The sequence below is a fragment of the Dendrobates tinctorius genome, unplaced genomic scaffold (genome assembly GCF_039654945.1).
Source record: "Dendrobates tinctorius isolate UK_male_01 unplaced genomic scaffold, ASM3965494v1 ptg000089l, whole genome shotgun sequence".
Lineage (NCBI taxonomy): Eukaryota > Metazoa > Chordata > Amphibia > Anura > Dendrobatidae > Dendrobates > Dendrobates tinctorius.
Window position 1 is genome coordinate 84,848 of NW_027361757.1, and position 22,040 is coordinate 106,887.

The window sequence follows — 22,040 nt, forward strand, 5'->3', positions numbered from 1 at the left end:
TGGAGCGTACAAGCTGTGAAGAAGCAGGAATTGGGGCACAGACATAATAGTACAAATAGAGCAGATACCATAAACATATACAAAATGGATCATACTAATAGAATCACAGTAAATTTACATGGTATTTCTCACTAGTGCAATACTGCAGAACCTGATGGTTTTTCCTAATTACAATATAATTGTATATTTATCTTTTAATTCATTTGTCTGAGTTCTTTTTTTCAGGCTGTCGAGAATATACCTACTGTTTTTGGTAGCAATCCCAAAGCTCAGATTGCAGCCAAGACTGTTTTCCACCTTGCCCATCGACATGGAGATATTCTACGTGAAGGCTGGAAAAACATAATGGACTCCATGCTGCAGTTGTTCCGCGCTGAGCTGTTACCTAAAGCTATGGTCGAGGTGAGCTGTGGTACATTCATGAGCTGCCATATTAACCCCCTTCCTGAAAACTGATTGACATGCGCTTCATAGGGAAGTGTTAATTCCTATACATTCCTGTATTTTTTTCTAGCAGAAGGGAAACTTTGAGTGCTGCCCTCTTGGAATATGTACACACCAAGTTTTTTGGCATGGGTCCACTTGAAAAGTCACTTCAAAAATGTTTTGTAAAGCGGTTGCCATTAAAAAAAAAAAAAAAAAAAAAAAAGCCTGTCAGCAGGATTGTGAGGAGTAACCTAGAGACCCTGTCAGGTTTGCACCATTAGGCTATGTGCACACGTAGTTGGGAGTGCTGCGGATTTTGAAAAATCCGCAGGTCAAAATACCTGGGGTTTACCTGCGGATTAGTCTGTGGTTTAGCCCTGCGGTTTCACACCTCTCAATGGTGAAGGTGTGAAACCACAGCGGAATCCGCACAAAGAATTGACATGCTGCGGATTGTAACGCGCGGAAAAATCCGCAGCATGTGCACAGCGTTTTTGGTATTACCATTGAAAACAAGGGTACTGTACAATGCAGCAGAAACTGCTGCGGACCCGCAGGGCCAGAAATGCTGCAGATCCGTAGCAGAATCCGCAACGTGTGCACATAGCCTTATACTGATTAAAATGATACCTTGGTTGATTAAATCCATCTTGTGGTGGTTGTTTAATCTTTATTTGTAGTTTTCAGTTAATGAGATTCTCGTGCTTCGAGGCGGCGTGTGGGTGGGGTGTTCATGTGGTGTTCTGCTTACATGTTCATCTGTATCGCTTATGACAGGTCTCTGATGAATGTAATTTTTTTTTTTCAAACAATAAGAGATACAGTATGTAAAATAGGGGGCAGGTCACTGATGGATCAGTGACCTGTAATACGCCACACAGATGAATAAGCAGAGCACCACATAAAGACCCCGCCCCGAAGCACGAGAATATCATTAACTGAAAACTACAAATAAAGATTAAACAGCAACCTCAAGATGGATTTCATCAACCCAGGGTATTATTTTATTCAGTATAATGGCGCAAACCTGACACTGTCTGTAGGTTACGCAGCACAATCCTGCTGACAGGTTCCCTTTTCAGTGCCCATGGACAGGAAAATTACAGATTTAAAAGGCAGAGCCTTTCTTCCCGCATCAGTGGTTTTCTGTCCTTGGTGGGAGACCTACGGTCCCTGGTGATTCCGGGAAATATTCTAAATTTACTACACTCCCCGCCAAGACTGTAGGTAGTGAGGCCCTGGCCCAGGAGGATGCGGTGAAGTCTCTCTTTTCCAACTGCCGCGGTGAAGGTTTCTGGGGTAATGTGCAGGTGAAGATAGTGATCTGGCGCCAGAGCATCTGATGTCACTTACGGGGGACGTGGCCTAGTGGCTGCAACAGTCCCAGTGGCTGGAATTTTCAAAAGTAGATACATAGGGAAAGCACCTCTGGCGTTATAACGAGTGCATGCACTATTCCGCTCCTCACCTGCAGAATGGAAGAAGAAAACCAAGTCATGGATCATATTGCGGAAGCAGCCCCACCATGCATAGTAGTTCGTATTACTGGGATGGGCAAGTCAAATACTCTTCTGATTTCAGTGCTAATGCTGTCTCCCCTTTGTTATAGGACACACCTAGGAAAATGGGGAATAAAGCAAAACACTTTGTAGAGCCAAATTAATACCGTCATATGATAGAAGTTGTGCTAACATTGCATTGAAAAAACCATTGGTGAGGGGCGTGGCCTAACGCGGCATAGAGTAGGATGCAGCACTGAAGGCTCCCACTCTATATTTGTGATGTTATCCTGTTACTCACTTTTGCTACACTTAGGGTGGTTTCACATTAGCGTTTAAGGCCGCAGCGTCGCCCTTCGCACGGCCGCCGCTAAACCCCGCCTCCGCCGGTAGCTCCGCCTACGGGCGCATGACGCTGCATGCATCCTGCATCCCCTATCTTTAGCACTGGGGACGCAGGCCGTGCGCAGGTATGCGTTTGGCGGCGCATGGGTCCATTTGACTGGTGCGCGACCAACGCCAAATGAAACCTGTTGCAATTTTGCGCTGCCAAACGCATACCTGCGCACGGCCTGCGTCCCCAGTGCTAAAGATAGGGGACGCATGCTGTCATGCACCCGTAGGCGGAGCTACCGGCGGAGGCGCGGCAGGGGACGAGACTTAGCGGCAGCCATGCGCAGGCAGACGCTGCGGCCTTAAGCGCTAATGTAAAACAACCCTTACCGAACGCCTGAAGAAGAGGAGTGAACATCTTCGCTGGTTGCAGACCTGCTTTCTGGAGCTCCCAGCTGGCAGAAAGACCTATAGTAGGCAGAAAGATCCTTGAGCCGCGGTAAGCACACACAGACAAGATGGTGCCGGCGCCATTGCTGAAGCAGAGTAAGCGGATTCTGCCCTAGCAAGGAGGCTGGAAGTGGTGGCGAAATTAGAACAGTTTGCCCTTATGGAAAATTGAGATTGCTAGTTCTCATTTTGAGACAGTGCCTCGAAATGACGTGGAGGAGCAACAGATTGCAGCAAAACTTGTCGCAGGACTCCTTGGGGGAATAAATGAATAAAACTTCACAATTAATTTAGACGACATAAAACGCTAGAGGTTCCTCCAGTGGTCTTCAACCAATGCGTTTCGGCAATGCCTTACTATTGGTTATAATTAAAACTCCTTGATATGGTAGTAGCAGAAGGAGAATGCAAAAATGGGATGCCTTCATGAAAACTTTTGATACACGTTGGGATCCTTACCATCTGCGCCAGGAATAAATTTGCCTGTTCTCTTAGCGGGAAAGGTAGATGGTCGTTTTTCCACTTTCATGTGGGCGTTGGGGGTGGGGTTTGTTGATTCTGTTATATCCCTTTCTTTGTTGTCATATATCAGTACAATATATTAAAAAACAAAAAAACTGGAATAGAATTGAATGACATGCATGATGTAAAAACATGTTCACACTGGCCATAAAAGCAAGCAAAACCAAAGGAAAAAACAGTGTGTATATAACCTAATGAAAATAAATAAGTTAAAAAGCAAGTGCATTAAATAACAGAGTACTTGGTAAACACTATTTTGATCAAAAAAGTATAAAGCTGTCCCACCACGACAAGGTGTACCCATTTGAGACAGTAACTACACTAACGGTTAAAATGTGCCTAGTGTGAATAGTGGCAGAGTCTCTGGGGCCCAAACGGACACCCAGCTTCAGAGGGACTATAAGTGAACGACACAGCTTTTTTGATCAAAATAGTGTTTACCAAGTACCCTATGTTATTTAATGCACTTGCTTTTTTACTTATTTTCATTAGGGTATATACACATTGTTTTTTTTCCTTCAGTACAATATACTGCATAGTTCAAACTCAGAAAATGTACCAAGCAGTTTAATGGATAGTCAGATCCTGAGAAGATTTCAACTGTTCCTGACATTTTTGGTTGACATCAAACGATCTAACGTTGGAATGTTAGAGGTCTCCTAAACAGAGTAAAAAGAGTTGCAATTTTTCAGAGTATTCAGTCCTATAACCCTTCTATAATATGTCTTCAAGAAACACCCCTTACAAAAGAGAGAACATCTTTGGGAAACAAGAGGTGGATTCAAGCAACTTATCATTCTGTCTATATTGATTCACTTGGCCGTCCCATTTGAATTACTATATGTTAATATAGATATTGACAGTTTGCATATCTAACATGTATATTTGATAGTGATTTCTATTGCTTCGGTATACTTCCCACCTTCATACAGCAGTAGGGTATTGCAAAAAAATTAATTGCTTTATCAGCACAACATCCGGTTGTACCCCTGCTGATTATAGGTAGTGATAACAATATTATGGATGATCAGTGGGATAAGGGAAGGCATGATATCAGTAAAGTAGAGGACATTACAACTCCCTTTGGGGTCATACATGAAAGGTTCCTAAAAGATTCCCTGAAGTCTAAAAATATTTCTGCTATTTTACAACTCCTAACTCCCTTTCATGTGTTTTACCTAGCTTTAGGTAACTCCTTGATGGGTGGGCTACTTTGGGATATTCAATACTTACCAAGAGTCATCTCTGACCACAGTCCACTTCGTGTGTTGCTTTTTCTGAGCAGGACCTCTCCCAAAGTGTGGAGACTAAATTCTTTCTGGCTGGAAATGATAAATGTCGATGAGGTATCCTCTAGTTTGAAAGTGGTTTCCCATTATAATAATGGGACAGTGTTTGTTTCAGTGGTATGGGAACCCTTGAAAGCTTAATTGAGGGATCTACTCATTAGGGAGATAGTTTGGAGTAAAATGAAAACCAAAAAAGCAGATCATGCAGATTTTTCAGGAACTTAGAAACGCTGAAATCCATTTGGTAGAAAGTCTTTCAACCTCGGCTCAGAAATGGTTGAAAGTAGCCCAAACACTTGCTGACCAAACTCTTACAAAAAACAGAACGGAAAAGGGCCTTTCAAAAAGTGACCTTTTTTGACGAAGAGGAAAGAGTGGGGCATCTATTGTCGCTTGTCACATCTGCCCAAAGAGTTTCCTCCCATATTTATAGTCTTTATTTGGATAATGGTGCCTTGGTAAACTCTACAGGTGAGATTCTGGAAGTTTTATTCTCATTTTATGAATCTTTACACTCCTAAAAAACTCAATCTAGAGAAGGAGATATTTGGAAATTCCTGGATATAGCCAAATTGCCCTCATTGACTGAAGAAGTTAAATATTCGTTAGATAGAACTTTACTTTTGGAGGAATTAGAGATAGCCTTATCAGATATGCCAGTAGACACAGCCCCTGGATCAGGTAGGATCCCAGCTGAAGACTAAGGGTACCGTTACACGTAGCGACGCACCAACGATTCCGACAATGATACCATCTGGCTAAGATCGTTTGTGCATCGCTAGTAAACAGTCATACAGGCCTATCCCATAACGACGCATCAGCGATTAGCGTTGTCACTAACGACCACGGCGATCATTGGTACCGTGTCACACACTGTCTATAATAGCGATTCAGACTTTGAATAGGCGTCCTTCAGCGCTATCTATATGAGTTCGGAGTCGCCAACGAGGTCGCTCATCGTTGATAAGGGGCGTCAAACACAGCGATGCATGCTGGTCAGCGTGATGCCAGCGGTCAAAAAATGATCATGAACGTTAGCGCATGATCAGCGACATCGCAGCAGGGAGTCGGTCGTTTCCGCGTGTCACACTTAGCGAGATCGCTAGCGATGTCGCTGTTGCGTCACAAAATCGTTGTCGCTTCAGCGATATCGCTAGCGATCTTGCCGTGTGTAACGGGGGCTTAAACATTAGTGATGCGTTGCTCCCTATCTTACTAAAGGTATTCAATCATTCTCTATCAGAAGGTTTACTTCCGCCTTCTATGGAAGAGGCTATAATTACTGTACTTCCCAAAAAAGGCAAAGACCCTCAATTATGTGAGTCCTATACATTTCATTAACAGTAGACATTAAAATCCTAGCAAAAGTTCTATCTAACAAACACTCTGGAATAATATCTAAAAATAGTTCACCCAGATCAAACCGGTTTCGTGGCTAATAAATCTACTGCAATTAACATACGTCACTTATTCCTAAATTTGAAACTACTAGCTGACAATGTGAGCCATGGATAGGCTTATCTTTGGACTCTGCGAAGGCGCTCGACAATATAGAATGGAGGTTCTTACTCAACTTTGTAATTACTTTTTCTTAGGTTGAAGACTTTGTTGACCCCAATGGAAAGATTTCTCTTCAGCGAGAGGAAATACCTGCAAACCGGTATGTGAAAAAGTAATAGTGGCAGGCGATTTGTATCTTAATCTGCAAAGTAAAATGTGAAATATTAAATATAGTAGGAATTTATTTCTAAGAATTTTTTTTCCTATAGGATATGTTCATACATGCAGGGAATAAAATGGGAGGACTTTTTATAGTGACAGAATGCAGTTTTTTTTTTTATAAAAACCTACCGTATGTACTCGCGTGTAAGCTGAGATTTTCAGCCCATTTTTTTGGGCTCAAAGTCCCCCTCTCGGCTCATACGTGAGTCACATTCGCCAGGGGGATGGCGGGAGAGGGGGATCGGGGGTGTCAGATCATACTGAAACACCCCCCTGCTTGTCCCACGGTCTCCCTTCAGCAGTCACGTGGTACCGCTAATTAAAGTCATGAATATGTCCATATTTATGACTTTAATTAGCGGTACCAAGTGACCGCGGAAGGAAGGGAGACCGTGGGAGAACGGGGCTGCAGAGACGTTCCAGGGGGAGGTAAGAATATGCTATATTTACCTGTCCCGGTTCCAACGCTGCTCGCCGCTGTCTGCTCACTGGGTCCCGCTGTCAGTGATGTTCAGGCAGCAGAGGGCGCGATGACGTAGTCAGTGAACGCCCTCTGCCTGTACAGTCACTGACAGAGGGACCCGGCAGGCAAACAGCGGCGACCAGCGTTGGAACCGGGAGAGGTGAATATCTCAGGTGTCGGGTCCTGAACCAGCGGCGACACCTGTCCCCCATAGCACATCGGTGTCTCCGCCTGCTCAGCACACCGGCACCTGGCCCCCAGGGACAAGAGGTGAGTATTTTTTAATTTTTTTTTTAAATAGCAGCAGCAGCAATATATGGGGGCATAAGCTATGGGGCATCATATGGGGGCATATTGAATGGAGCATCTTATGGGGGGCAGCATGTGGAGTCATATTCAATGGAGCATCTTGTGGGGCCATAACCTTTATGGAGCAGCATATGGGGCATATTCTATGGAGCATCTTATGGGGCCATTATTAACCTTTGTGCAGCATTATATGGGGTGTATTTTGTATGGAGCATCTTATGGGGCCATCATGAACTGTATGGAGCATTATAGAGCATTATATGGAGCTCCTGATTCAATATGGCTTTTCAAAAACATTTAACCTACTGATGTCTCAATTTTACTTCTATTGGTATCTATTTTTATTTTTGAAATTTACCAGTAGCTGCTGCTGCATTTTCCACCCTAGGCTTATACGTGAGTTTTTCCAGTTTTTTGTGGCTAAATTAAGGGAGTTGGCTTATACACGCGTATATACGGTATTCATTTACTAGTACTGGTTCTATAAGAAAACAGTGGACAACCCATTGTGAAATTCATGATGCTAGTTTGCTGTGTAGACACCTGCTTACTTGCTGATATTGATATGCATAGTATTACACAGCACCTTTTGTAATGATTGGGAAACAGCGTAAAACTTGGTCTTGCCAAGCAGTCTGCAGCAGCCTTGTGCTCTAGTCAGGTTGAGGGCTCACCAGCTCTCTTGTGGTATATGCAAATTCATCTCAAATATGAAAACTTTATCTTAGTGGCGAATCTACAGTCCTGAGTTTTGTCAGCTGGCTGACCCTCAGTGGCACAGAGCAGTCCAGTCTAAGAGGACCTTCGACTGAAAACCAGGAAGCGAAAAAGGCGGCGATGGAATGTATTAAGGTAATTTACTCAGTTGCGTTAGGTTTTCCACCACTAACTGACAGGTTTTGTAATTTTCATTACTATGCAGAATACATATCTTGCTGGACAACTTATTTACGTATTTCAAACAACATTTTAGCGCTCAGACTTTTCCATTGAATATTTTTTTTTAATATATTTTTACAGTTCAAGGTTTCCATCCTGTAGGCTTAAAGCGTGACTGTCATTTTAATTTTTTTACTTAAATCAATAGTAGACGTGAAAGTAAGAATCTGTACTATATTTTATTAAAGAAATCCACTTCTTTCTCCTCTTGGTCTGATCTTTCATTTCTAATATTCTCAATTCCTGGGTAAATTCTGCCTTGCAGTACAATGGCTATCTGCCTCTAGCTCCTCTTTCCTCCCCTTTCCATAGAATTTTATAAGCACCAACTTTCATCTCCTATATCAGTAATATTAAAATCGGTCATTACTGAATAAAGATTTTACCTCTGAATTGAAAGCAAAAGGGCAATATAGAAAGAGAAAGAAGCACATGTGTCTGATAAGACGTATTACAAATTGTCTTATTTTTATGTATCATAGTTGAGAAAATAAACAAGTTTTTAAAGCGTAACTGTCATTTTTAATTTTATTTCATAAATTAATAAGACAGTTACTCTTTAAGAACTTTTTATTTTCTCAACTATTTTCTGCAATACTGCTTAGGCTAGATTCTTAAATAAACGAACCAATTTTTTTTTTCTTCGGTGTCCTCCTCATTGCCTTCCAGTTGCATCAGTTTTTTCTCATCTTTTTTTTTTCACTGAAGTAAGGAGAACTATTTTTATCCATTGATACTTTGCAATAAATCCGCTAAAACTGTATGAAAAGAGTACGGAACTTTGAAGTATAAAGTCTGCCTCCAGTGTGTCATCCGTTTTATGTGGATTGCTGAGTCTGATCCACAAAGCAGATGAGAATACGACATGCTCTGAGGCTCACAGACCAGAGACCCATAGTTTCATTGAGCCATACACATATCAGTGGATAGCATTAGGATGTGTGATTGTATGTGTAGCTTTGTAAAGATTGCTTTCTTTGCATTGTAGCTTTGTGATCCAGAAAAACTTATCACTGAGAGCAAGTTTCTCCAATTAGAGTCTCTCCAGGAACTAATGAAGGTGAGGAAAATGTATGCTTATCCCTGGTTTGCAGAAGTTTGATGTTGTTTTAGATATAATTACAACCTTTTTTGTTTGATGGCACCCTGCTACACTGTTAATCTTTTGTATATTTGTATGTGATTACTTGCTTCAAAAAGTTTCCTCTGAAGTCCTTCACCAACTGAAATGTTAGCAGGAAAATATCGAAGTCTGGGATATACTATTTCCATCTTCTGTATTGTATTGTACAGGAGAGCAGCTGTCAATCACAACTGTGTTCCTGCGGGCACATTGACAACTGTCTCCAGCTTATAATGTATTGCATTAATTCCCAGCACACATGCAGATAAGTCATTATCTCCACATAAAGTGTTTGCAGGTAGAGAAGGAATGTAACTACATGGACATTTGCTGTTTTAGTATGTTTAGTAGCTGCGGGTCTGGAGATCTCTTGCACTGGCCTGAGTCATACACTGCTCCATCATTGCAGCGTGCTGTAATATCAGACCTGGTGTGGCTAATTTGTTGCTGTGCATGATCAGTAGTAAAAAGTAAAGTGGAGCACAGCTAGGATTATGCCTGTGAAAATAAAATGCTTCTGGAAATGCAAATTTGGCCATCAGTGTGCACTATATAATTGATGAAAGGGTTATACTGGTAACATGGATTCTAATATAGGATATGCTCTTTACTTAGGCTCTGATATCTGTGACCCCTGATGAAGAGACATATGATGAAGAAGATGCTGCCTTCTGCCTTGAAATGCTGCTTAGAATTGTCCTTGAAAATAGGTAACAAAGGAGTTTATTTAAATATCTTGTTTTACACTTGCCTGTCTGATTCTGTCCATTCTTCAGACAGTGATTGTTGGCACAAGTGATTTACAACTGCTGCACCATAGAGACTGAAGGTATAATAGTACCAGTCAAAAGTTTGGAAACACCTGTTCATGGAATGGTTTTCCTTGTTGTTTCTGGTTTGTGCACATTTTAAAATGAGACTGAAGACCACAAAATCACAAAACGAGACATATGGATGCGCAGATTAAAAAAAACTGATGGCCAAATAAAGAAATTTTCTCCGGGGTCTCTGCTGCCGGGGGTAGCTGAGACCCCAGAGAACGTCATTCGGGTCGGTTTTTACTGACCCCGCTTTTGCGATCGCCGTTATTAACCTTCTAACGGCGACCGCAAAAAAAAAAAAGTCCGATGTACCATTTAATTTCTCTCTCCTCTGAGAGAAATAGGTTCTCCGATTACCCCCCCCCCCCCGGTACCTCCCGGTGGTCCTCGACCCGCATTCCTCCCCTCAATGGGCGCCGCCATCTTCTTCCGGGATGAAAATGGCAGGCGCATGCGCAGTGTGCCTGCCGAGCGTTACCCAGCAACAATAGTAAGATTTTTCCAATTGGTTCATTTTGGTCACTGTGATAGACCCTATCACAGTGATCAAAATAAAAAAATTAAATTTGTAAACAACCCCCCCCCCCTTTATCACCCCCATAAGTAGGGAAAAATAATGAAATGAAGAAAATACATTTTCATTTTTCCGTTAGGGTTGTAATTAGGGTTGGAGCTAGAATTGAGGCGTTTCCACTATTTAGGCACATCAGGGGGTCTCCAAACGGGACATGGCGCCACCCCACCAATGATTCCAGTCAATTTTGCATTCAAAAAGTCAAATGGTGCTCCCTCTCTTATGAGCCCCGACGTGTACCCAAACAGTGGTTTGCCCCAACATATGGGGCATCAGCGTACTCAAGACAAATTGCACACCAACTTTGGGGGTCTAATTTCTTCTGTTACCCTTGTGAAAATAAAAATTTTGGGGCGAAAAGATCATTTTTGTGTAAAAAAATTTTTTATTTTCACGGGTCTACGTTATAAACTTCTGTGAAGCACTTGGAGGTTCAAAGTGCTCACCACACAACTAGATAAGTTCCTTAAGGGGTCTAGTTTCCAAAATGGTGTTACTTGTTGGGGGTTTCCATTGTTTTGGCACATCAGGGGCTCTCCAAACGCAACATAGCGTCCGATCTCAATTCCAGCCAATTCTGCATTGAAAAAGTCAAACGGCGCTCCTTCCATTCCACGTCCTGCCGTGCGCCCAAACAGTGGTTTACTCCACATATGGTGTATCTGTGTATTCAGGAGAAATTGCACAACAAATTTTGTTTTTCATTTTCTCTTTTTACACTTATGAAAGTAAAAAAAAAATTGGTTCTGAAGTAAAATGTTTGTAAAAAAAAAAAAAAAAGTTAAATGTTAATTTTTTTCCTTCCACATTGCTTCAGTTCCTGTGAAGCACGTAAAGGGTTAATAAACTTGAATGTGGTTTTGAGCACCTTGAGGGGTGCAGTTTTTAGAATGGTGTCACTTTTGGGTATTTTCTGTCATATTGACCTCTCAAAGTGACTTCAAATGTGAGGTGGTCCCTAAGAAAAAAGAAAGGTTTTGTAAATTTTGTTATAAAAATGAGAAATCGCTGGTCTGGTCAACTTTTAACCCTTATAACTTCCTCACAAAAAAAAATTTTGGTTCCAAAATTTTGCTGATGTAAAGCAGACATGTGGGAAATGTTATTTCTCTGTCGCCTCATTGGGGGACACAGAGACCATGGGGTGTATGCTGCTGCCACTAGGAGGCTGACACTGCACAAAAAAGGTTAGCTCCTCCTCCGCTGTGTACACCCCACCGACCAGCAGGAAATTCCTCAGTTTAGCTTAGTGTCAGTAGGAGGTGGACACGGGTCTTTCATTGGACCCATATCTACCTCGATGTGCTCCTTTCCTTCTCAGGTTTCAGGAGTGATACAGTGTGAACAGTCACAACTGTACTCCCCCCAAAGAGGCTATGAGTACGGCGTGTACTGCCACCCCGTATCCTCTTAGTTCTCCGTGCGGACCACAGGCTCAGCACAGGTGACGTGCCAGCGAAAAAACGGATGGTCCTTGCCCCCTGCCCCCCACCCACTCGCCCACCGGAGCCTGTCGGTTGGACGAGGCGCGAATACGTAGAAGATGAGCAGACAACGTGGATTACAGAAGGTACCTTTATTGGAGCACCGGAACATGAAGCCACAGCATGCCTGAGAGTGGCGCCAAAGTAGCGCCGCAGATTCTCGGCTGCTCGCGCCTTCCAACGGTCGCCGCATCCCTTTTGGTCTCGGCTGCGGTGCGGGCCTTCTTCACCCCACCGTCGGTATTCTTGTGAGGGTTGCGTCTGGGAGCAGGGCTATGGCGGCGTCTCCTTTATGGGCGGGCGCGGCTGCGCCACAGTTCTTCCGCGCCGCCCCGTGCTGACAGGTGGCCACCGTTTCAAATTTAGTCCCCGGCTTCAGTTTGGGCCTTCACGCCCGTCGCGGCCACGCCTCCGTTCATTCTCATAGGCCGGCTGTGCTCCCGCCCATTCCTAAGCCCTCCCACCGCCTCTCTAGTCTTGTGGCTGGAAAGGGGGGGGGGGGGCAGTTCTTCCCTCTGGTGCATGCGGCTAGCTGCGCCTTTCTTCTTACATAGAAACCGCGCTTTTGCTTCCTCACATCAGGCTGCCGCCATCTTTGCAGCCTGACAGCCGGAGACTAAAGCAGATGCCAGCGCTCCCCGTCGGACCCCGGCCAGTTACAAGAGCCTAATACGTCTCTTTCGGGGACACCGGACCGTGAGTAGTTCTGCAACTGCAGACTGACACCCGACTCTGCCATTCTGTCCCCCAACCTTCCGGCATTTCCGCAGGTTTCTTCTTTTCTTCCTTTCTTCAATACGGCAGAGAACTTCTCTAACCAACAAAGACCACAGGCACGCCAGGATAGAAAGAAGGTGTCCTTCAGACCCACTCCCTCCTGGCGATCTCACTCCTCCCAGGGCAAAACCTCCAGGTCCAGATCTGGACGGTCCACATCAGCATGACTATCAACGATCTCCCGAGGGTCCCTCCCAATTGGGAGGTTGACTCTGTTTCTTCAGGGACGTCTGGCTGGCCTCAGTAGAGGACGCTTGGGTCAGGGAGGTTGTATCTTCAGGGTACTAGATAGAGTTCATTTCTCGTCCACGGGATCGCTTCTTCAAGTCCCGTCCTCCAAAGGATCCAGCCTTAGTTCCGGGGTTCTTTGCATCCATCGCCTCTCTCCTCAGTTCCGGGGTGATTGTGCCCGTTCCCGAATCAGAACGTTTCACAGGGTTTTATTCAAACCTGTTCGTGGTGCCGAAAAAAGGCGGGACCGTTCGCCCCATCTTAAACCTCAAGTTACTCAACAGGAGAGTCCGACCGCGTCATTTCCGAATGGAGTCTCTTCGGTCGGTAATCGCTTCCATGGAGACGCAGGAGTTCATGTGTTCAATAGACATTCAAGATGCCTATCTACATGTTCCCATATTCTCCGTGGAGGCGTAGGAATTCATGTGCTCAACAGGCATCCTGAATGTCTATCTGCATGTCCCCATTTTCCCCGGGCATCAGAAATTCCTGCGTTTCGCGATTCGCCAGGAACATTACCAATTTGTTGCACTGCCGTTCGGTCTCGCCACCGCACCCAGAGTATTTACAAAGATCATGGCGGCGTTGATGGCCTTGTTGAGAATCAGGGGTCTCGTTCTTTTTCCGTACCTCGACGACATTCTGATCAAAGCTCCATCCTTTCATCAAGCTCGCCAAAGTCTTACCATTGTCCTAGACACCCTGTCCAATTTCGGGTGGCTCATCAACAAAAAGAAGTCCTGTCTTGTCCCGACACAATGTCTTGTGTTTCTGGGTCTATTGTTCGACACTCGTTGATCAAGGGATTTTCTCCATCAAGAGAAAATTGGCTCCCTGCAACGGGATGTACGATCGCTGCAGATCATGAGACTTCCATCTCTCCGGACAACCATGAAAGTCCTGGGAAAGATGGTGGCGGCAATAGAGGTGGTTCTCTTTGCCCAATTTCACTCCAGACCTCTCCAACTCGCCATCCTATCCCGGTGGAACAGGTCTGTCCTTTCCCTGGATCGCCCATTTCGTCTTTCAAACCGTGTCAAGCAGTCCCTCAATTGGTGGCTGACGTCTCCTCTCATCTCCCTAGGACGGTCATTCCTCCCCATTCCTCCCCATTCACTGGCAGATTGTGACAACGGATGCCAGCCTCCTCGGCTGGGGGGCAATGTTCCGCACTCACACTGTTCAGGGTCGTTGGTCAACTCAGGAGTCAGCCCTGCCAATCAACGTCCTCGAGATACGAGTGATTTATCTGTCTCTCGTTCACTGGGAGAGACTTCTCAGGGGACTGCCTATCCGGATTCAGACAGACAATGCCACGGTGGTGGCATATGTCAACTGCCAGGGGGGGACGCGGAGTGTCTCAGCCCTGGCAGAAGTGTCCAAGTTTCTTCATTGGGTGGAGGTTTCAGTCCCGGCAATATCCGCGGTGCACATTCCCGGCGTGGACAATTGGGCCGCCGATTTTCTCAGCCGCCAGGGTCTCGCGGCGGGAGAGTGGTCCCTACATCCGGAAGTATTTCTTCAGCTTTGCCATCGTTGGGGAACCCCGGACGTAGATCTGCTAGCTTCTGTCCTCAACAGGAAAGTCCCACAGTTTGTATCCAGGGCTTGAGATCCTCTCGCAGTGGGCGCCGACGCTCTGGCCATTCCTTGGTCGCAGTTCGAGCTCCCCTACCTGTTTCCTCCCCTGCCTCTTCTTCCCAGGCTGCTGAAGAAAATCAAGGCGGAAGGAATGCCAGTCATCCTCATCACCCCGAATTGGCCCAGAAGGGCTTGGTTCGCGGACATCGTCAACCTTCTCGCGGACGCCCTCTGGAAACTTCCAGACAGGGCAGATCTGCTGTCTCAAGGTCCGATTTGCCACCCCAATTCTCGGCCGCTCAATTTAACGGCGTGGCTGTTGAGACTGAGGTTTTGAAACGATCAGGCTTTTCGGATCGAGTTATTCATACCATGATCCGGGCCAGAAAGCCATAGTCTTCCAAAAATTTTTACCGTACTTGGAAAGCCTATTTCACTTGGTGCGAAGCCAATGACATTCCGCCCATGCGTTTCTTGCTCCCTTCTGTCCTGGCGTTTCTTCAGGCAGGACTTGATGCAGGCCTCGCCCTCAGCTCTTTAAAAGGTCAAGTTTCGGCGCTGTCCATTTTATTCCAGAAGACCTTGGCCTCACGTCCTCAGGTCAAAACCTTCCTTCAAGGAGTGGCTCATACGGCTCCTCCATACCGAGCGCCCGTAGATCCTTGGGATTTTTAACCTGGTTCTCGAGGTCTTGCAAGGTCCTCCCTTTGAACCTCTCAGGGAGGTTTCCCTATCTCTCCTTTCATGGAAAGTAGCCTTCCTAGTAGCCATCACCTCCATCCGGCGTGTGTCGGAATTGGCAGCCCTCTCTTGCCGCTCTCCTTTCTTGGTACTCCACCAGGACAAGGTAGTTCTGCGGCCTCCGCCCTCTTTCCTTCCTAAAGTGGTGTCCACTTTCCACCTGAATGAGGATGTTGTTCTCCCGACCTTTTGTCCGGGTCCAACTCACCCTCGGGAGCACTCCTTAAACAGGCTGGACTTGGTCAGGGCGATGAAGGTCTACCTAGCTAGGATGACTCCTTTGCGGAAGACAGACTCTCTCTTCATAATTCCAGATGGAGCGCGAAAAGGTCAGCCGGCCTCCAAAGCTACTATTGCTCGCTGGGTCAGATCGGCAATGTTGGAGGCCTACCGGGTCAAACATCGAGCGGCCCTTCCGGGAATTAGAGCGCACTCTACCCGGGTAGTGGGTGCCTCCTGGGCGGTACGTCAGAGCTTCCGCGCTGCAGCTTTGCAAAGCTGCAACCTGGTCGTCGGTTCACACGTTTGTGAAATTCTACAAGTTCCACACCTACGCTTCGGCGGACGCCAGCCTAGGTAGAAGGATTCTGCAGGCTGCGGTAGTGAGTCCGCTGGCCTGATGGAAGTTTGTTTTTCCCTTCACCCATGACAGCACCACCTGAGAGAGGGATCCGCCCCGCCAGGACAGGAACCTACTGAGACATAAGGGGCGGCACCTCTCCCCCGCTTCAGTTGGGTTCCTGTCCTGGAAGGAATCCCACTGTGGCGGTGCCTGTCATGGGTGAAGAAAAAGATAAGACCCAGGCCCGTCCCGGCGCGGGAAGAACAGGTAGCTTACCTGTAGCGCCGGCCGTCGGGTCCTGGAAGCGCAGTCCCTGGGGCTCCGGGTTCGTGCGGGCGTGGATGGGATTCCGGTGGCTCCGGGAAGCCCCCACCGCGCCGCCCTCCCCTCGCGCACGCCGCATCTCGATCCCCGTGGTAGGGGAGAGACGCTGGCGTCTTCCGGCCGCTGACGTCAGCGGCGCTTGGAATGCTGGGTGCGCCGGCTGACGTCAGCAGAAGGCGACGGTGTAATGGCGCTGGGTGCGACGCCGGCCGGCTTCTGAAGCGCTGAGCCGGCGGTCGCAGGGGGGAGGGGAGGAAGACGCTCACCAGGCGGAGGCATGCAATTTAAAAGGAGGAAGACAGCTGTAGATCGGCGGTGCAAAATGGAGTCCGAGCAGGAACGTTCAGCGTCCCTGCCTCCCTCACAGCCCTCTGGCAGGAAGTATGGAAGCCATTCAAGCAGCAGTCGCCCCAGCCGCAGGTCGGGGCACTCCTCAAGGTCCAAAGAGCGCGGGTCAGGTGCTCCGATGCAGCCTCCAAGTCCGGTACCCTTGATTACGGGTGGTGAGTGATCTTCGTGAATGTTAGCAGTATATTAATAGGGGTTTTCTATTGTATGCTTCACCCTGTAGGAAAGGCCCAGAAAAGCGGGAAGCAAGAAGAAGAATAGGGATTGTGCTATATGTAAATCTCCCCTAGCAAGAGACTGGCAAAAAGATCTCTGTGCTTCGTGCATTCAGCGGACTATGGCGGAGGAAGCGCCTAGTTTCGCAGCCAATCTAATATCTGCCCTCAGGTCAGAAATGGAAGGCTCAATTAAGTCCTTATTGAAAAAAGGGAAAAAAAGCAGGAAGGATTTCCCTAGTTCCCCCTCAGATTCCGCGTCAGTATCATCTCAGGCGGAAAAATCATCCTCCTCAGACTCCTCAGATAGTGACACAGGGGGTAAGCCATGTTTCCCTGTAGAAGATACAGATGCCCTCCTAAAGGCCATTAGAACCACAATGGGCCTACAGGAAGAAAGGGCGGCTAAAACCCTAGAGGACGTCATGTTTGGGGGGCTTCAGGAGAGGAAAAAACGAACCTTTCCAGTAAACGCGAAAATCCAGGCGCTTATTGAGAAGGAGTGGAAAAAGCCTGAAAAATCGGGGGCCCTTGCATCCGCCTCTAAGAGACGATACCCCTTTGAATACAAGGATACGGAGGTATGGGACAAAGTCCCAAAAATAGATGCAGCGGTGTCCAGATCTTCCAAAAGGTCGGCCCTGCCCTTGGAAGATGCAGGGGTTCTTAGAGACCCGCTGGACAAAAAAGCGGACTCATATTTGAGGCACGCATGGGAAGCGACAGCAGGAGGTCTAAAGCCGGCGATAGCGGGCACCTGCACGGCACGCTCCCTCATGATCTGGCTGCAGCAGTTAGAAGAGAAGCTGGCGTCAAGGGTCCCAAGAGAGAAGATCTTATCAGACATGTATCTCTTGCACGGGGCAGCGGCTTTTTTGGCAGATACCTCGGCGGACTCTATGCGATTGACAGCCAGAGCAGCGTCACTATCAAATGCTGCTAGACGCGCGTTATGGCTTAAGGGCTGTCCGGGTGACCTTCAGTCCAAGGCCAAATTGTGCTCTCTCCCCTGCGATGGTCGATTCCTGTTCGGCAAGAACTTGGACGATATTCTGGAGAAAGCAGGCGATAAGAAAAAAGGCTTCCCCAGATTCCCTATGGATCAGAGGAGACAGCCCTTTCGGAGGGGGAGATTCAATAGAGGGCGTCCTCCCGCTGACAGGAGAAGATGGGAGGATAAAAGAAAGAAAGAATCAGGGTTTATGTTTGGTGGAGGCACCTCCACCTCAAAAAAGTCACCACAATGACGCCAGCATTCCAGTAGGAGGGAGATTGGCACTCTTTTTCCAGGCCTGGGAAAAGATCTCCTCCAATACCTGGATTCTGAGCATCCTAAAAGAAGGCCTGAAAATCCCCTTTATTCGTCAGCCAAAACCCGTGGTCGTCATCACACCTATCAGGAAGATGACCGAAGAACAACTGGCCTTAGAAACAGAAATCCTGAGCCTGATAGACAAGCGGGTACTGTCCGAGGTGCCACGCTTACAGGAAGGAAAGGGGTTTTATTCACCCCTTTTTCTAATAAGAAAACCGGATCAGTCGTTCAGGACAATCATAAATCTCAGACGCCTCAATCTTTGGATAAGGAACCCGACCTTCAAGATGGAATCAGTGACTACGGCAGTGAAGCTGCTACATCAAGATTGCTTCATGGCCGTAGTCGATTTAAAGGATGCGTATTATCACATCCCTATCCATCCAGATTACTAGAAATACCTGAGGGTAGCGCTTTATAATCAGGGCACACTAAGGCACTTTCAGTTCAGGGCTCTTCCGTTTGGCATATCCATAGCCCCAAGGGTCTTCACCAAGGTCATAGCGGAAGTGACAGCCTTTCTCCGGATTCACGATACGGTCATAATACCATACCTGGACGATTTTCTTATAGTGGGCAGTTCAGAGGACCACTGTACAGCACAGTTGACTCAGGTGATCAACACCTTGCAAGAGTTAGGGTGGATAGTCAATTTCAAAAAATCAAAATTACAACCCCTAAAGAAACAGACCTTCCTAGGATTTATACTGGACTCAGAAAGGCAAGAGTGTCTGCTCCCAGAGTCCAAGATAGAGAAGGTACAAAATCTGGCCCTGGCGGGCCGAAACCAACCATGTATGACATTAAGAAAAGCAATGTCCCTACTAGGTACCCTAACATCCTGTATTTCGGCGGTCAGGTGGGCTCAGTTTCACACCCGGCAACTCCAGGGGGAGATACTAAGAGCACAAAGATCGCTAAGAGGGCGTTTGGAAGGGAAGCTGGAGCTTTCCTCAAAAACCAGAGACTCTCTCAACTGGTGGTTGAACGGGACAAATCTGACCTTAGGAATACCATGGGACAGACAGGCGACAGATATAATTTTAACAGATGCAAGCTCCTCGGGGTGGGGGGCACACCTAAGGGGCCTCATAGGTCAGGGTTCCTGGACACCTCAAGAAAGGAAGGCATCCTTCAACCTGAGAGAACTGTGGGCAGTGGGCAAGGCCCTAAGCCACTTCATTCCGCTACTCCAGGGTCGAGACGTACGCATCATGTCAGACAACAAGGTAGCAGTGGCATACATCAACCACCAAGGTGGGACAAAATCACACTCCTTAATGGAAGCAGCAACAGACATTCTGAGCAGTGCAGAGGAACACCTACACTCCGTGACAGCCCTACACATAAAAGGGGCAGAAAACATAGAGGCAGATTTCCTGAGTCGCAATACCCTGAGGCAAGGAGAATGGGCGCTAAACCGGTCCATTTTTCAAAAGATAATTCAGCTTTGGGGGGAACCGGTGATAGACCTCTTTGCAAACAAGCACAACAGGCAAACAGAAAGGTTCTGCTCTCTAAACCCGAGGGAAAATCCATGGGCAGTGGACTCGTTGCACATCCAGTGGAACTTCAGACTGGCTTACGCGTTCCCCCCAGTAGCTCTGATCCCAACTGTGGTAAGAAAAATCAGAAACGATCAAGCCAGGGTGATTCTAATAGCTCCATTCTGGCCAAAAAGGCCCTGGTTTGCTCTGCTACGGAAGATGTCCCTCACCGATCCATGGGTTCTGCCAGAAATCCCGGACCTACTAGCTCAGGGTCCAATATTGCATGCTCAGGTCAAAGGATTCCATCTGACGGCGTGGAATTTGAAAGGTCGCTTTTAATGGATAGGGGGTTCTCCCCTGGGCTGGTGGCCACTCTGCTAAAAAGCAGGAAACCGGTGACTACTAACATCTACGGCAGAACATGGGATAAGTTCCTACTGTTCTTGGGTAAGCCGTTAGGAAAAGAACCCCCGATTAGGGCCATCCTAGAGTTCTTACAATCTGGGTTGCAGATGGGGTTAGCAGTAAACACACTTAAGGTTCAGGTGTCGGCACTAGGGGCGCTCTACAATTGCAAACTGGCATCAGATAGGTGGATAGCCAGATTTATTAAATCCTGCCATAGAGCTAAGCCTATTCCAATACCCAGAATAGCCCCCTGGGATTTAAACCTGGTGTTAGAAGCCCTTACAAAAGCTCCGTATGAGCCATTACATCAGCTACCCCTAAAGTTCTTGACCCTAAAAACAATCCTGTTAGTAGCCCTCACATCAGCCCGCAGGATAAGCGACTTACAGGCTCTCTCAGTAAATCCTCCTTACACGCAAGTCTTTCAGGATAGGGTAGTTTTAAGAACAGACCCCAGTTATCTGCCCAAGGTAGTATCAGATTTCCATCGGGGTCAGGAAATTGTCCTTCCATCCTTTTGCGAAAATCCAAAAAATCTGGGGGAGGAAAAATTCCATAGTCTGGATGTTAAAAGGGCTCTCGTAGAATATATATCTGCCACTAGCCAGTGGAGGAGGTCACAGTCCCTATTCGTAGCTTTTCAGGGTGCCAGGAAAGGCTATGGGGTTTCAAAAGGGACTATTGCTAGATGGATTAGGGAAGCCATTAGTGTAGCCTATTCAGCTAGTGGTATCCCGATTCCTGACGGCATCAAGGCTCATTCCACCAGAGCCGTGGCGACCTCCTGGGCTGAAAAGGCAGAGGTATCAATCAAATAGATTTGTAAGGCCGCTACCTGGGCCTCACCTTCAACCTTCTTTAAGCACTATAGATTAAATCTATCCTCCTCTGCTGACTTAACCTTTGGTAGAAGGGTGCTGCAAGCGGTGGTCCCTCCCTAAGGTGTTTCGAAGTCTCCAAAAATCTCTCAGGTGGTGCTGTCATGGGTGAAGGGAAAACCACCATGGTTACTTACCGGTAGCCGGTTTTTCCGGAACCCATGACAGCACCCGTACATTCCCCCCCTTTTTCACTGTATGGGTGTGCACAATTAGTAGGGTGTTTTGAGTGTTGTGGTGTTGGATTAAACATGTAACTAACCGGGAAGTCCTCTCAATGCTCTGTAACCCAACTGAAGCGGGGGAGAGGTGCCGCCCCTTATGTCTCAGTAGGTTCCTGTCCTGGCGGGGCGGATCCCTCTCTCAGGTGGTGCTGTCATGGGTTCCGGAAAAACCGGTTACCGGTAAGTAACCATGGTGGTTTTCCCACCCTAGGGACTGCTTTGGGATGTCCCATGGTCTGTGTCCCCCAATGAGGAGACAGAGAAAACAGGATTTTTGGGTTGCTTACCATAAAATCTGTTTCTCGGAGCCTTCATTGGGGGACACAGCACCCTCCCATGTTCTACAACTCCTGTAATGTTTGTTGGTTGCTTACAGTTGAGTTGTCCTGTTTTCAATCTATTCTGTTGCTTCTCCTACTGCTTTCTCACTAACTGAGGAATTTTCTGCTGGTCGGTGGGGTGTACACTGCGGAGGAGGAGCTAACCTTTTTTGTGCATAGTGTCAGCCTCCTAGTGGCAGCAGCATACAGCCCATGGTCTCTGTGTCCCCCAATGAAGGCTCCGAGAAACAGATTTCACGGTAACCAACCCAAAAAATCCTGTTTTATTATTTTATTGTGACATATCTCTCTGATTTTAGTGCAGACAACTTAAAAGTTTGAAAATTGCAAAATTTAAAAAATTTTCACTCAGTTTTTTTCACAAATAAACGCAAGTCATATCGAAGAAATTTTACCACTAACATGAAGTAAAATATCATGAAAAAACAATCTCAGAATTAGTGGGATTCGTTAAAGCGTTCCAGAGTTATAACCTCATAAAGTGACAGTGGTCAGAATTGTAAAAATTGGCCTGGTCATTAAGCTGCAAATTGGCTCCGTCACTAAGGCTAGTTTCACACTAGCGTCTTGAGGCGCAGCGGATGCTCTGTGAAGCTCCGCCCCCTGCCGCGCCTCCTCCGGTCAGCTCCGCCTATGGGCACATGACAT

The 22,040-nt window shown here is 46.8% G+C and overlaps 1 protein-coding gene across 4 annotated transcripts in view; it reads left to right on the plus strand.

The window, feature by feature from the left end:
• The window catches only part of GBF1 (golgi brefeldin A resistant guanine nucleotide exchange factor 1), a 212,446-nt gene that overhangs the window by 77,324 nt on the left and 113,082 nt on the right, over positions 1–22,040 (plus strand). For all 4 annotated transcript variants that reach the window (XM_073585753.1, XM_073585755.1, XM_073585754.1 and 1 more), the window contains exons 16-20: positions 226–402; positions 6,115–6,179; positions 7,742–7,865; positions 8,941–9,012; positions 9,691–9,785. In XM_073585753.1, the coding sequence (XP_073441854.1) occupies positions 226–402; positions 6,115–6,179; positions 7,742–7,865; positions 8,941–9,012; positions 9,691–9,785 (533 nt within the window). The remainder of the gene's footprint in view (positions 1–225; positions 403–6,114; positions 6,180–7,741; positions 7,866–8,940; positions 9,013–9,690; positions 9,786–22,040) is intronic.